Source organism: Medicago truncatula, chromosome 3 (genome assembly GCF_003473485.1).
Source record: "Medicago truncatula cultivar Jemalong A17 chromosome 3, MtrunA17r5.0-ANR, whole genome shotgun sequence".
Taxonomy (NCBI): domain Eukaryota; kingdom Viridiplantae; phylum Streptophyta; class Magnoliopsida; order Fabales; family Fabaceae; genus Medicago; species Medicago truncatula.
In genome coordinates, this window is record NC_053044.1 from 24,294,383 (window position 1) to 24,308,428 (window position 14,046).

General features: G+C 32.3%; 1 protein-coding gene across 1 annotated transcript; it reads left to right on the forward strand.

Annotated features, from left to right (window-relative positions):
• Nucleotides 1-12,673: 12,673 nt before the first annotated feature.
• On the forward strand, nt 12,674-13,320 carry LOC25488986 (uncharacterized). Its single transcript, XM_013604387.3, has one exon. It carries the CDS (start codon nt 12,698-12,700, stop codon nt 13,208-13,210), a length of 513 nt encoding a protein of 170 aa, XP_013459841.1. The 5' UTR covers nt 12,674-12,697; the 3' UTR covers nt 13,211-13,320.
• Nucleotides 13,321-14,046: the final 726 nt, after the last annotated feature.

Below are 14,046 nucleotides of genomic sequence, written 5' to 3' on the forward strand. Positions count from 1 at the left end.
AAACAACGTTGCACAATGGCTACGAAATCACAAAAGAAAAAAAAAATAGATGTGAAAATCACTCATTTAATAAAAGAGAAGGTGATAAACGATTTAGAGAGGTGATATGAGGTCAAGAATTGACCCAAAATTACCCCTCTTTAGTGGATAAAGGAGAAGAAACTAGAGTTTTGAGTGGCGGCCACCGGAACTTTATTTTTAATATTTTTAGCCTACCACTTTATAATATTTAATAATAACTATTTCAATGTTTTTATTATGGACAAATTATTCTTAAAAAAAATAATCATGAGCAAATTAGACCAACCTCGTTCAAGGTCTTCTTAAATAACACAAACACCTCCTCTATTTTTTACTATTTAACTAAAGACCAATCTCCCGTATTTTGTTATCAAATTGACAAGCACCTCCCTTGTAATTTAACACAGCTTAAACTCTATTAATTCTATTTGTTTTTTTAACTATTAATTTAACACAATTAAATTCTATTTATTAATTCTATTTTCGACCACTTTTTCTTCTCATTTTCCACTTTGAGGAGTTTTCCAAATATAAGAGATCATTCATCGTTCCTCTGTCAAGTGTGATTTAATTTTAAACTCTAATGTAATAAAACATATATATCGAAAATTATTTCCTTTTCATTGGTCAACAACACCGTCCATCCACGAAAACTCTTCCCATTTTTATATTCTCTTTTGCTCTCTTTTGTAATTGTGGATGTTTGATTCTATTTAGTGCTAAAAACAATTGATATTATTTTTTTCTCCATAGCTAGAGAAAAACTTCACTTAACTTAATTGCCAAAAAGAGAAAACATATATACAAGCAAGATATATCAAATCAAAATAACTTTGTGCTTAGTGCTTAGTGCAGGACTTGGAATTCATAATGGCTGGGCAGCAAATGAGCAGTGTTTTTGATTCTTGCTCTATACCTTCATCTTCCGTGGCGTCTTTCAAAAAATATGACGTTTTTCTCAGCTTTCATAATGAGGATACTCGCAGTACATTCTCTTTTGATTCTTGCTTTGTGCTTAATATTCAGTATTGATTCAATTTGTTTACAACTGTTCTCTATTCCAACAAGCCCCTTAATTTCATATTGGGGTCTAAAGTTCAGTTTCTGCAAAACATCTTTGACAGTTTACTTGACGAAGTCTGATTCAGTCCTATCATATGAAGGAGGGTAAGAAGGTTTTACAAGTCTAATAAATACCATAGAAGAAAAGTGTATCTATATGATTAGTATACAAAATTTATACACCATGGTAGTGGCTTAGTAGAGCAAGAAAGAAACAAAAATTAGATTTGAGGAAATGAGAAGCCACAGACACATGCAGATGGATAGTACAGATTTGAAAAACTGTGTGATAAGTGTATGCAGGTATCACAATTTGTTCCTTATATTTCTTGCATTCTAGAATCTTTTTGAGCTCATTCAAGCACCATTTTGAGGAAGCGTAGTTTTCTGAGAAGATGTCAATCGATGCATGTGACTCTTCAATGGCTTTGATGAGTTCTGGTGTGATCTTATCTCCTTTTTTAAGCTTATTGTTGTCTATAAAGGTTTGAACATTATTTTGGCTCAGAGCATCATAAAGATGGCTTGTGATGTTTTTGCGAGTATCCTCACCTCGAAAGCATTGCTCATTTGCTGCTCAATTTCCAGTATTGGTTCAAATTGTTCGTAATTTTTCTCAACTCCAACAAGCCCCTTAATTTCATATTGCCATCTAAGATTCAGTTTCTGCAAAACATCTTCGACAATGTTCATAATGAAGTCTGATTCATACCTAGAAAATGAAAGAAGAAGAAAAAGGTTTCACAAGTCTAACTAATACAGTAGAAGGAAAATATATCTATATGATTAGTATACAAAATGTATCGTCAACTATCAAACTCAGAAGTTTAGGTATGGAGTTGTGTGTTCTCTCGAGAGAATTCTCATATAAATACACTTCGATTACATGTTGCGTGGCTGAGTGTCAGCCCAAATATATGTAACTGCCATATATACAATTATGCAGTTTAATTGTGAACAAGAAGATAAAAGACTCTACTAGTGAAAAATTGTGCTAGAGAGAAAATAAAATGAAAGCTAGGAAGAATGCATTTTCAGAAACATGAAAACTATGTATTGACATTTTCAAAATTTCTAAAAATGTTGGATCTTTTTTCAAAAGTTAGTTAAAGAAAAAAGTGAGGAAACTATTTGATATATATTCTTTAATGTTTATTAGTTAAAGTGAAAATGCAAACATGAAGGAAACATGGGAAGTAAAAGGGCCCTTGTTATCACATAACTTGCGTCATGATTTTAGCATTTTTGATTAAACAACGCACTATCGAAAGACTAACAGATGTGAAAGAGAAGGAGATCATTGAGTTTACCTACAATTTTGAGAGTTCCAACCATCTAAACTAGCTGCGTCAATGAGAGCGTCTTTCCATTTCTGTAATTTCTGTAACTTGTCATTATCGTTCTTTAAATCTCGCATATGCTTTTCAAAGGTTTTCTTGTAACTCCAAGTCTGCTTCTTCATATGTAATGGATCTATTTTGTAAAAAACAGGTATCACAATCTGTTCCATAAATTTCTTGCATTCTTGAATCTTTTTGAGCTCATTCAAGCACCATTTTGAGGAAGCATAGTTTTCTGAAAAGATAACAATAGATACACGTGACTCCTCAATAGCTTCGATGAATGCTGGCGAGATCTCGTCTCCTTTTTTAAGCTCGTTGCATAAATATTTCTATTTCACTATTCTTCTTCTATTGTAACAAAATATCATTGACTCTCAAAACAACATACCACTACTAAAAAAACAAAAATTTAGTGAGGGAAAACATGAAATCCCTCTCGAATTCCGTCATCAAATTTTGCGACCAAGGAATTTGTGAGATTTTATTTTTTCCGTCACTAATTTCCCTCCCTAACTTTGCTTTTCTTAGTAGTGTACCATTTCCCAAACTGTCTACACAAAGGGCAACATTGTTTTCTGATGTAAGAAAAAAAATCAGCTTTTACATTGAGAATGTGTCATTATCTGAGTTCCCAAAACAACATTGATTGAGATAGATAAATTTCAGAATATTTGTAATTAATATAGTTTGACTTACGATAGATTGACAATATTAAAAAATATTTACATTGAGAGTGTATATGAATTAAATAAATTTCAATAGATTTGCGATTGCGAGCATGTTAGTAATAATTTGTATGAGTAAATTGAACTTGCTCAGAGATGTTTATTCACAAAGGATGTCAACAAAGCAATAATGTTCAGTGATTTTGATTTCACATTAAAATGCAATCTATTGCTTTTATCCTACCTAATCTAGTAATTTTGATTTTATAGTAGTAATTTTGCTTTTGCTTGTATCTCAAGTAACGCAATGTATAAATAGCATAGCTCATTATATGTGTTTGTATTGGAGATTTTGCAAAATAGTATAAAAGTACTTTCACCCAAAATTCTCTTTAATCTCTTTCCTATTCTCTCAAAATCATCAATTGGTATTGTAGCACTGATTTGATCTTGAAACCATGCAATCATGGTGAATGTGTTCAATAATCTTCCCGAAAGTCTACATGTTCTTGATGGCAAGAAATATAATAGATGGCAAAGGCAGATGAAGGTGTTATTTTGTTTTCAAGATGTATTGGAGATTGTTGTTGATTCAAGCGTTGAAGGACTTGCAGCAAATGCAACTGAAGTACAAAGAGTTGCACATAAAGCATTGAAGAAAAATATATTTGGGCACATAAAGCATTGAAGCATTTTCTTAATGAGGCGGCTCCAGTAGATTCCATTTTTGTATTTGGGCATGTCGATTGGTGCTGCGTCTAATTTTCTGGGAACCGGTGTTCAATTGAATCAAGTCTAGACTATCTGAATGAAGGAGCATAAATTTATAATTGGGTTGTCGGTTGATTCTCCTTAAGATTGTCATGTACTCTCTTCCTATTTATGCTATTTCCTTCTTCAAATTCCCTTCAGGTATCATTTCCTCTATAGATTTTGTTTTAAGTCATTTTTTTGGAGGTTAATGGTGCTTTACCCCCTGTAAATATTTTTTTTGATTTACCCCCCTGTAAAATATATATATTTTTTAATACCCCATAATAGGTCATAAAAAAACGAAAAATTCTGCAAAAAAAATAAATAAAGTCGTAAAAAAGGATATTAGGAAAATATATTTTAAATTACAGATATTATAAAACGATTTTTTGAAAATTGAATTAACAACATGATATATTATCATATAATACTTCAAAAACACTTAATTTATTTTAAAAAAATATTTTACATTGTTCATAATTTAAAAAATAAAAGTGAGTCCTCTCCTCCCTTCCTCTCCTAAACCATCAATCCAAACACACTCAGTTACACACCACAAGAGTTATGCTGAATCGCAATAACAAAAAAAAAATGTAATTATAAGTTGTTAATTATTTTTGTTGCTAAAGCTTTCTTTCTCTTTGAATGATAGACAGAGGCTGCACCAACTTTAAGCTCTCATCTTTTATGTTTTTCCACCAGTTTGTTAAAGACGTATGATTGTCACTGCAAATCATAATCTGCAAACGAATTGTTAAATTACTTTTATGTCCAATGAAAAAAAAAATGATGGTATCATGCTAAGATAACATTATGCTAACCTTCATAATATTACGCTCTGCTCCCTACCAAATGGAGCCTGAAAAAAAAGACTTTGAAGGAAAATAGTAACCTGCCTCTCATTGAGTCGTTTGGAGTATTGTGGGCAGCTAGTGTCTTCGAAACCTACATTCAATATATGCTATTAATATTATTACCAAAAAGATAAAATAATGTGTCAAATTTAAGATCTTTAAACCCTCATTGATCATGGTTATTGAATATTGTAGAAGATAATATTTTATGATACAAAAGTAAATCAAATCATCTTTAGATTATATAAGGATCTACTATTCTCTATACATATAAAACCAACATCGTAATAAAATGAAAAAAACAAATCTAATTAATAATGTAAGATTCTGCTAGGATAGAGATATTTTTAACCTGTTTAATCAGAGAAATCACACTTGTTGAAATAAAATGATGTATTTGACGAGTGATCCAAAAAGCAAATTGGAGATGACAAAATAAATAAAAAATGATCTTCAACATTATATATGGAGCTGATATTTGCGTCATTGATCTAGGGGAGAGTTGTCACATATTGTGAATCACATATCGTAGACTGGAGATCAAAATTAAACCAAAATAAGGGTGGTTATTGGATACATGTAATGAATTCAAAGTATCAAACTAAATTCTATTGTGATTTGACACTAGAATTAAGAAAGACAAGTCTCTAGTGATAAACAAAAAGGTGAAACAATGGGTAGTGAGGGGGTTGGAGTTGAAACACTATATAACTTGGGTGTGAATTAGAGTGTGGGAGAGAGGGGTGTATATATAGAGAGAGAGGGAGAGAGGAGTGGGTTACAATCATATATTTTACTATTCTTTTATTTTACATTTTTTCTTTTGGGTCAAATACTTTAGCTTTTTTCTTTTGGGTCAAATACTTTAGCTTTTTATTATTTCAATATTGTTGACTAATTAATGTTTTCAACACCATTTCTTTTAAATTTAATTTTATTGAAATATGAAATTTCTTCAATAGTTAAGTTATTTGGTGACTTCAATAAAAATTATTAAATTTAAATATCATATTTTACCTTGTTTTTGTTGATAAAATCATACTATTGTACATATAATGAATATTACAAATCATATTTTTAAAATGTCTTTACACAATAAAGATATACAAATTATTGTTATTTTTGTTGTTATTGTTGTTATTATTATTATCTCTAGCGAAAAGATGGACACTCACGTGTCCGTCTTTCCTCTCTTTTTATTGCACTAACGTTTGAAAATTATGAAATATGTTTTTTTTTATGAAATTTTAATTTTGATTAAAACTAATAAAATATAAATGTTTGTTGCTTTCAAGTAATAAATAATCAAACTAATCATGATATATATTTGAACGACAACAACAATGATACAATATGACAAAAAAAATATAATCTATTTTTTGAATGACACCAACAAAAATTTATTATAGAAAAACTTGTTTAAGAGTATAATTGGGATAATAAAAAAGTAAGTATAAATATATTCATCTAGTTTGTTACACTTTTTAAATGATAAAGAAAATAAACCATATATATATATATTCGTATCATGTTTGTTATATTTTTTTAATATTTAAATTTATTCTTGTCTATTTGCTACATGTGCTATTTGTATTTAAAATTGAGGGTATTTTTGAAAAAAGAAAAAGTCAGCCCCAAAGAGCTGAAATGGATTGTTTTCTTTATATAAAATATAAATTTATTTATAGATATTTAATCAACATTTTCATTATTTGAGGATATATCACTAAATTAATAAAAGAAAATAGTTGAATACCCAACATTATCCCTTTATAAAATTGTATTGGTAAATCAAATCACTAATATTACTATTCTCTCAACAAAAAAAAAAAATCAAATTAACTTGACTTGTCATAATATTATCATGTATTATAAAAAAATATTATTTTACCCGATAATAAGGATTATATATTTTTTCTGAGCAATGCAAAATGAAATATATTATTACCGAAAAAACATTTTCCCTTGCACAAGACATACTAGGTCGTAGAACAACATAGTTCATCAACAAATATAATGCGGCAATAAACATTTTCCATTGTGCTAGGGTTTCTAGCATGTGCGCCGTCTACCAACTAAATTTAACCATTTCAATTCACAAATCCAACACAGCTTATTCAAATATATTCCATTTGGCTTTACGTTTCACACTAATTTTGGATCTAGTAGCTTCAATTACAATTTTTGATCTATTATCATCCAATTGGTTACCAAGCCATTGTTCCAATTATTTAATTTCCATCGTGCCAATTCTTTCATTGGAATTGAATCATTGTTGGTTGTTCAATCGGTGCTTCTTCTCAATAACATTTTTGGTGTCTGGTGATTTCAATATCAATTATTGTTTGGTTGCAATACGGTCTGGCTCGCCATGTTTGACTGGCAGACTGAACTTGCGGCGCCGATTACTATTTCTCCATATGTGAAGACACAGATTTCTCCCTCTCCTCAGAATTACGGTCTCTTCTCAGATTGTTACAGTACCTTACAAGTCTTTTGCGGCGGCACTTGGCGGAAGGGGTTCTCTCCCTAATGACACTCCCCTTCCGATTCCTTGCCTCAAAGGTGATGCATTTTGTAGTAAACTTGGGCAGGAGAATACACGAAAGGTTTAGCAGACCGTCAAAACGCACTCCAGGGACGTCTGACTTGGGTCAAGGGTGACAAACCTTACACGGCGCAAGATTTGGCTACGAAGCTAGGCTCGATTTTGAAGGTTATACACAAATGTAAATGGTGCCGCTTGGAAGGGGTTATTATGACTTCATTTTGAGTCGGCCGAGGACTTACGGAATATTTGGTCGGCTAGTACTATCAATTTAAGGCCAGGTCTCCTTCGTTTCTCCCAATGGCTAAAAGACTTTTCTCATTATTCACAGAACCAGACTCATGCTTCCATTTGGATCCGCTTGGTCGAATTACCACAAGAATATTAGCAGGAACGTACTTTGAAGGAAATAGCAAGCGTGATTGGTACCCCAATTGACTTGGATGCCCGGCCCACACGTAATAGAGCTTATGGGCATGACACAATGATATTGGTTGACATTGATTTATTTAAACGTGCATTTGACGAAATTCTTTTGGAACGAGAAGGTTATGCTTTTTAAATTGGAAATAGATGAACTTTGTCAAAATGAGGTTTTCTGATTGGATAACTTGCAATTGGCTTTGTATACATGATAACATGGTGAAATAAGAATAAATCAACAACTGATTGGTGTATAATATGTTGTTTATCATGATGTGGTGATTTGTTCGTTTTTTATACGATTTGTGCTTTGTGAAACGATGTTGCTTCCTTGTGGTGATAATTGTTAATGATGAATATGTTGATGACTCTATTGATTATGACTTGTTGAATTGTATCAATGTAAATGCTTGATAATGCAATGGTGAATTTTGATGAAGATATTAAATGATGGAGTGAATTGTATAATATAGAATTGGTGATTTTTGCATTGTCGAGTCTTTACTTGAAAGTCCATGCATTCATGTTCATGTTGAGTCTTTTGGTGAAGAACATAATCAGAGAGAAGCTACGTTATTTAGTGAAGAACGTAATCGGAGAGAAATTACGTTAGTGGATTCACACGGTAAAATTATCTCCGGAATCCAATTGGTACCACATGCATGTAGAAGTGTCTAGAACATTGCATGCACTTGAAGTTAGTGAAATGTGTCATACTTAAATATGTGACTTGGTGATTATGTTCATTGGTTAAATTTTGTGAATGTTGGGATTATGTGAAATTGTGGACTTGTATATATTACTTTAGTATGATAATATTCATGTGGAGTTAATATTCTAGGAATGTTGAATACATACATGTGTATTTATTTAAAATCCTTCTCTTGTATCGTTTGTGATGCACGTCTAGGACTGCTTGTTATTTGTGAGCCTTTCTTGTATCACCTTAATACATGATAAGGATTGTTTATTGAGTTGTAACTCGTGTGCTACACCAAAGCTTTGAAGCACGGTTTTAGTTTGTGTTTGAAGGTAACTTCTTCATTTTGTGTTTAAATATGATAATCATAGGGGCTGTGATTAATTGTAGGATAGTGAGACGGGATCTCAGATCTAGGAGTTCCTAGGTTGAAGTTCTAGACGGGTAGGTCCTAGGTCTTAAGTTGTAAACGTGGTTTACTGAGAACTTTAGAATAAGGACTACACTAGTGAATTTCCTTCCTGACTTGGTAGCCCCAGAGTAGGTGTGTTTGTCGAACTAGGTCAACAAATTCTCTCTGCTATTTACTTTCTTATCTTTTATTTTCCAGCATATTTTATGTTTGCTAATATGATTTTGGAACATTAAACACAATATCTGTTTTCTATGATTCTGATGTTGGAACATTGCATAGAACATCGTAAAACAAATACGTTAGAATTTCAAAAATCCATGTTAAAATATAGTGGAAAAATGTAAATATGACGTAGTTGAGCAGAATGTAAACACTGATTTGAGCAAACCACATTGTGTGAGAATTGAACATATAAAATAAACTACAAGCTTTGTTGATGTGTTGTGCAAGATGAGTGCGTGATGCAGAGAAAAAACAACATTTGACTTAGGAGGTGAAATAGAAAGAAAAAGAAAAGAAACACTAACGTAGTAAAATAAGTTAAATGCATCTTAAACTTAATATTCTCTTTCGGATATGGTCACATAAGCGTAAATGACTTAATTAGAACCTTGACTGTTACAAAGTAAGTGAAGAATATTTTTTTTAACAAGCCAAAATGAAATATATATTACCACCGATGATTCATCTCGCACAAGGCGTGTCAAAGAGAATCACCAAAAAAGAATACAAACAGTAGTCAATGATGCATAATTAACAAGCACTGAAGAAGGGAAACAGAAAATCAAGAAGATTATAACCCGACACCTATACAAGACAAAGGGTGCTGCCAACAATCATGATAGCTAAAAAAAAAACGAAACATATTTGCCTTTAACTACCGGAAAGATAACAGTTTAACCTTGTCTGCTAAATATTGAGGAGCTGCAACCTTCTGCTGAAACACTATGTTGTTCCTTTCCTTCCAAATAATTCAGACACAAGCCAACCAGATTATCCAAAAAGAACATGTAAGATGAACGCGGAAACCTAGCCATCTGGCCAAACTGAAGATAATGCGACCTACTCCCAACCGAGTCGACGAAGGATAAGTGAAGCCACTGCAAAACCACGGACCACACACTACCAAAAGTGTCGCAGCTGAAAAGGAGGTGAGTCGCGGTCTCCAAAGAGCCGCACCCACCCACACAAATGTTGTCACCGGTGTGAAGAATTTGACGCCGAACGAGATTATCTTTGGTCGGAAGCCTATTGCGAAAAAGTCTCCAAGCGAACAATGAAACCTTTCGTGGAACCTGCGTATGCCAAACATCAACAGACAAGTCTTGTTAAGGAGGACATCGACCGTTGTGAGAAAGCGATAAGTTCCCTTAACAGATTAACCATTAACGGGATCAAGCAGCCACCTCCACCTGTCAGTAATATTGTCCTGCAAAATAATATCCTGCGGCAAAACAGAGCACTCTGTAACACTCTCCTCCTCCTACGCTAATAGGCGCCTCCTCCACTCCCAAGCGGCACCCCCTTCCTCCAACCCCCTCCTCGACCTCTCCGCCACTATAACCCATCTATCGGTAACCAAATCAAAAAGGCGGGGAAATTTGACCCGTAACACATAATATTTACATTGGATAATCTGACATGGTCAAAGATAAGCTTTCGGATGTTCATCTTCGTTAAGATTAAGATAATAGGTGTTTAAATAGTAAAGAAAGGACAAAGAACCAAAAATATCATCTAAAGTTATACTAGAGATTAATCCCCTCAAAATAATCGAGATCAATTTAAAGGATTGATATATCTAAACAAATGATTTTTTATACACATCGACCGACCAATCAAATAGTTAAGGAATACAAGGAACACAAGTATCTATGATCTATCTATATTGGCTATTGAACCATATCATCAAGATTAATTTGAAAAGAATCTTTAAATTATTTTTTAAAAATTATAACATCAGACAATTTTGTTTCTAATATGAATGAAATTTCGAAACGATCATATAAAAATAAAAAAAATTAATCACATTATCTTCTTATATATTAAAGTTAACAAGTAAGCCCTAATTTTAACCTAAACCCTATTGCATAATTTTACTGTTTTAACCCTAATGTTCACACCTAATCTCCTATTTTCATGAACAATCCTAATGCTCTCTCCTAATCTTCTTATATATTAAAGTTAACAAGTAAGCCCTATTTTTAACCTAAACCCTATTGCATAATTTTACTGTTTTAACCCTAATGTTCACACCTAATCTCCTATTTTCATGAACAATCCTAATGCTCTCTCCTAATCTTCTTATATATTAAAGTTAACATGTAAGCCCTAATTTTAACCTAAACCCTATTGCATAATTTTACTGTTTTAACCCTAATGTTCACACCTAATCTCCTATTTTCATGAACAATCCTAATGCTCTCTCCTAATCTTCTTATATATTAAAGTTAACAAGTAAGCCCTAATTTTAACCTAAACCCTATTGCATAATTTTACTGTTTTAACCCTAATGTTCACACCTAATCTCCTATTTTCATGAACAATCCTATTGCTCTCACCTAATCTTCTTATATATTAAAGGTAACCCGTAAGCCCTAATTTTAACCTAAATCCTATTGCATAATTTTACCGTTTTAACCCTAATGCTCTCACCTAATCTTATATTTTCATGAACAACCTAATGCTCACACCTAATCTCATATTTTCATGAGCCCCAATTTTAACCTAAACCCTGTTGCATAATTTTACCGTTTTAACCCTAATGCTCACACCTAATCTTATATTTTCATGAACAACCCTAATGCTACCTAATCTCATATTTTCATGAGCCCTAATTTTAACCTAAACCCTGTTGCATAATTTTACCGTTTTAACCCTAATGCTCACACCTAATCTTCTATTTTCATGAACAATGCTAATGCTCACACCTAATCTCCTATTTTCATGAACAAAGCAAATTGGCATCGCTTTATTTCCCCTATTTCTTCAAAATAAATCGCCCTATTTCTTCAACAAAACAAATCGCCCTATTGGAATAAAAGGGTTTTGAAAGATTATAGCAACATTTTTTTTTGTTAATATTACACTTTTCATCCAAATTAGAACTGAACTCTCTTTGTTAAATATTTAACACAAAATGCACCTGAATTTCGCAATCTATATAAACAGATGGAAGAAACATTTCAACAAACAGTTAAAGGGTATCATTTACGGTAAAAGCCAAATATTCGATAAAAGGAAAATTATTTAAATAAAACATTTTACATGTTGAGGTTAAGAATGAACTATTTTTAGGTACATAATATAACATTAACATATAATTTTTACAAAAGAATGAAGTAACATTTTTTCAAAAAAAAAAAAGAAAAATATGAAGTAACATACCAATAATATAATATTGACATATAATTTTAACAAAAGAATGAAGTAAACACACGATTGATAAAAATTAATATTTTTTTGGTGAATAAGCGTGGTGTCTGAGGTTCGAATTCCAACATCTGCATATATTTGGGACCACATATTTCATTCTCTTTGATATGCATTGAGATTTGTTTTTGTCTATTATATCTACAATGTATATGACCCGTGCGGCAGCACGGGTGGAAAGTCTAGTAGTTATGAAAGACACAGTGTTACCTATTTGTGTTATCCTTATCCACATGGAAGTATAGTACAGATACTTTTTTGGAATAATCTCATTAGGAAACTCACCTGTTGTACATTGTTGCTAGCATTTTCGAAAATTGACACTGATATTCCGTTTGAGAATTTTCTTAGAATCTTCAGCAACCACAATTTTCTTACAACTACAACTTCCATCCAACAACTATATATATCACCTTTGTTTTCTCATAATTATATCCATCTTTTTTTCTTCTATCACTTTTCCCCTCATTTACCAAAACCAATGAACAAGTTTAAGAAATCTCAAGTTCTGGTATTATTTGTTCTACTTCTTTTCCTTGCTTTTATACCTTTATTACCTTCCTCTCTTAAATCTACCTACTTGTATTTCATCTCAAACTTCATCATCATTGTACTTGCTTCTGAAGCTGGCCTTTTTTCCCTATTATATAAGCCTTTAGAAGACAAAATGCAATCTTCTTCTCTTATCAAGAAACCTATTACACCCTCGGACGGATATTCCGAGAAAAAAGAAGCTACCATTAGTTCTGTCTCAAAACATGTTGAGAAGAGGCTTAAACCTGTTGAAAAGTCAGCATCTGAGACTGAGAGGGTTGTTTCTTTCACCAAAGTGGATATAGTGAAAAAGAGCACTTTCATAGGTAGTGGAGAGGATGATGATATTGAAATACAAGAGGAGATTGAGGGACTTAATGGTCAAGAGCTATATGTAAAAGCAGACGTTTTCATTAGGAACTTCTACAAACAGTTGAAGCTGCAGAAAGATGAATCTTAGATTTATTAGAAAGTTTTATAATAATGTGATTTCTATAGTCTTAAAGTAGAAACTTTTTTTTTTTCTTTTGAAAATAACTAAACTAGCTACCTTGAAAATAACTATTTTTATTTTTTTTAGCTAAACTTAACTAGTATGTATGTATGTATAAATTAAAATGTGATACAAGAACTGAAGTCACACGTTATTCTAATCCACTCAATCTCATCAACTTTCAATCTAGTTTCCATTAAGAAAACCAGTTGAGGATTTTTAACTCTGAAAAGCCTTAGTAAGGCTCGAACTGCCTTCGGGTTACCTAACCCTAAACAGTTCCAACTGATGATTTTCATTGTTGTAGGTGGTGTTGAACATCCAACACCACATCTGGTTTGTTTACAATAGTTTCAACCATCTTCATATCTTGGCCCCTCTTTTTTGTCCCCAAATTGGAATTCTTCAGGTGTACCAACAAAAACTCTAAATCAGCAGGTGTTCACTTACATAGTACATTCTCTAGTTTTCTCCCTTTAGACATACTCTTCTTACATCTATCACCCTGCCTTGTCCATAGTATATCAAAGGTGCTAGAAAAGGCCACTGTTCCCAGCGATTCCGCAACAGTCTCAACCGCCTTGCTAGTTTTTCTTTTTCAGTATTCGTAACCTTTTTAGTTTGCACTTGTTGGAAACAATAGTTAAAAAAGTTGAAAATATTTTTGGTCACCGAAGAGACTACTAGGCTGAGTCGCGGATTATGTCGCTATTTTAAGACTTTTCATGAAAATGCCAAAAATTGTGCAAACAGACTATTAACCATGACGCCCCCAAGATAAAACAGTCTAGCTACAATTGTAT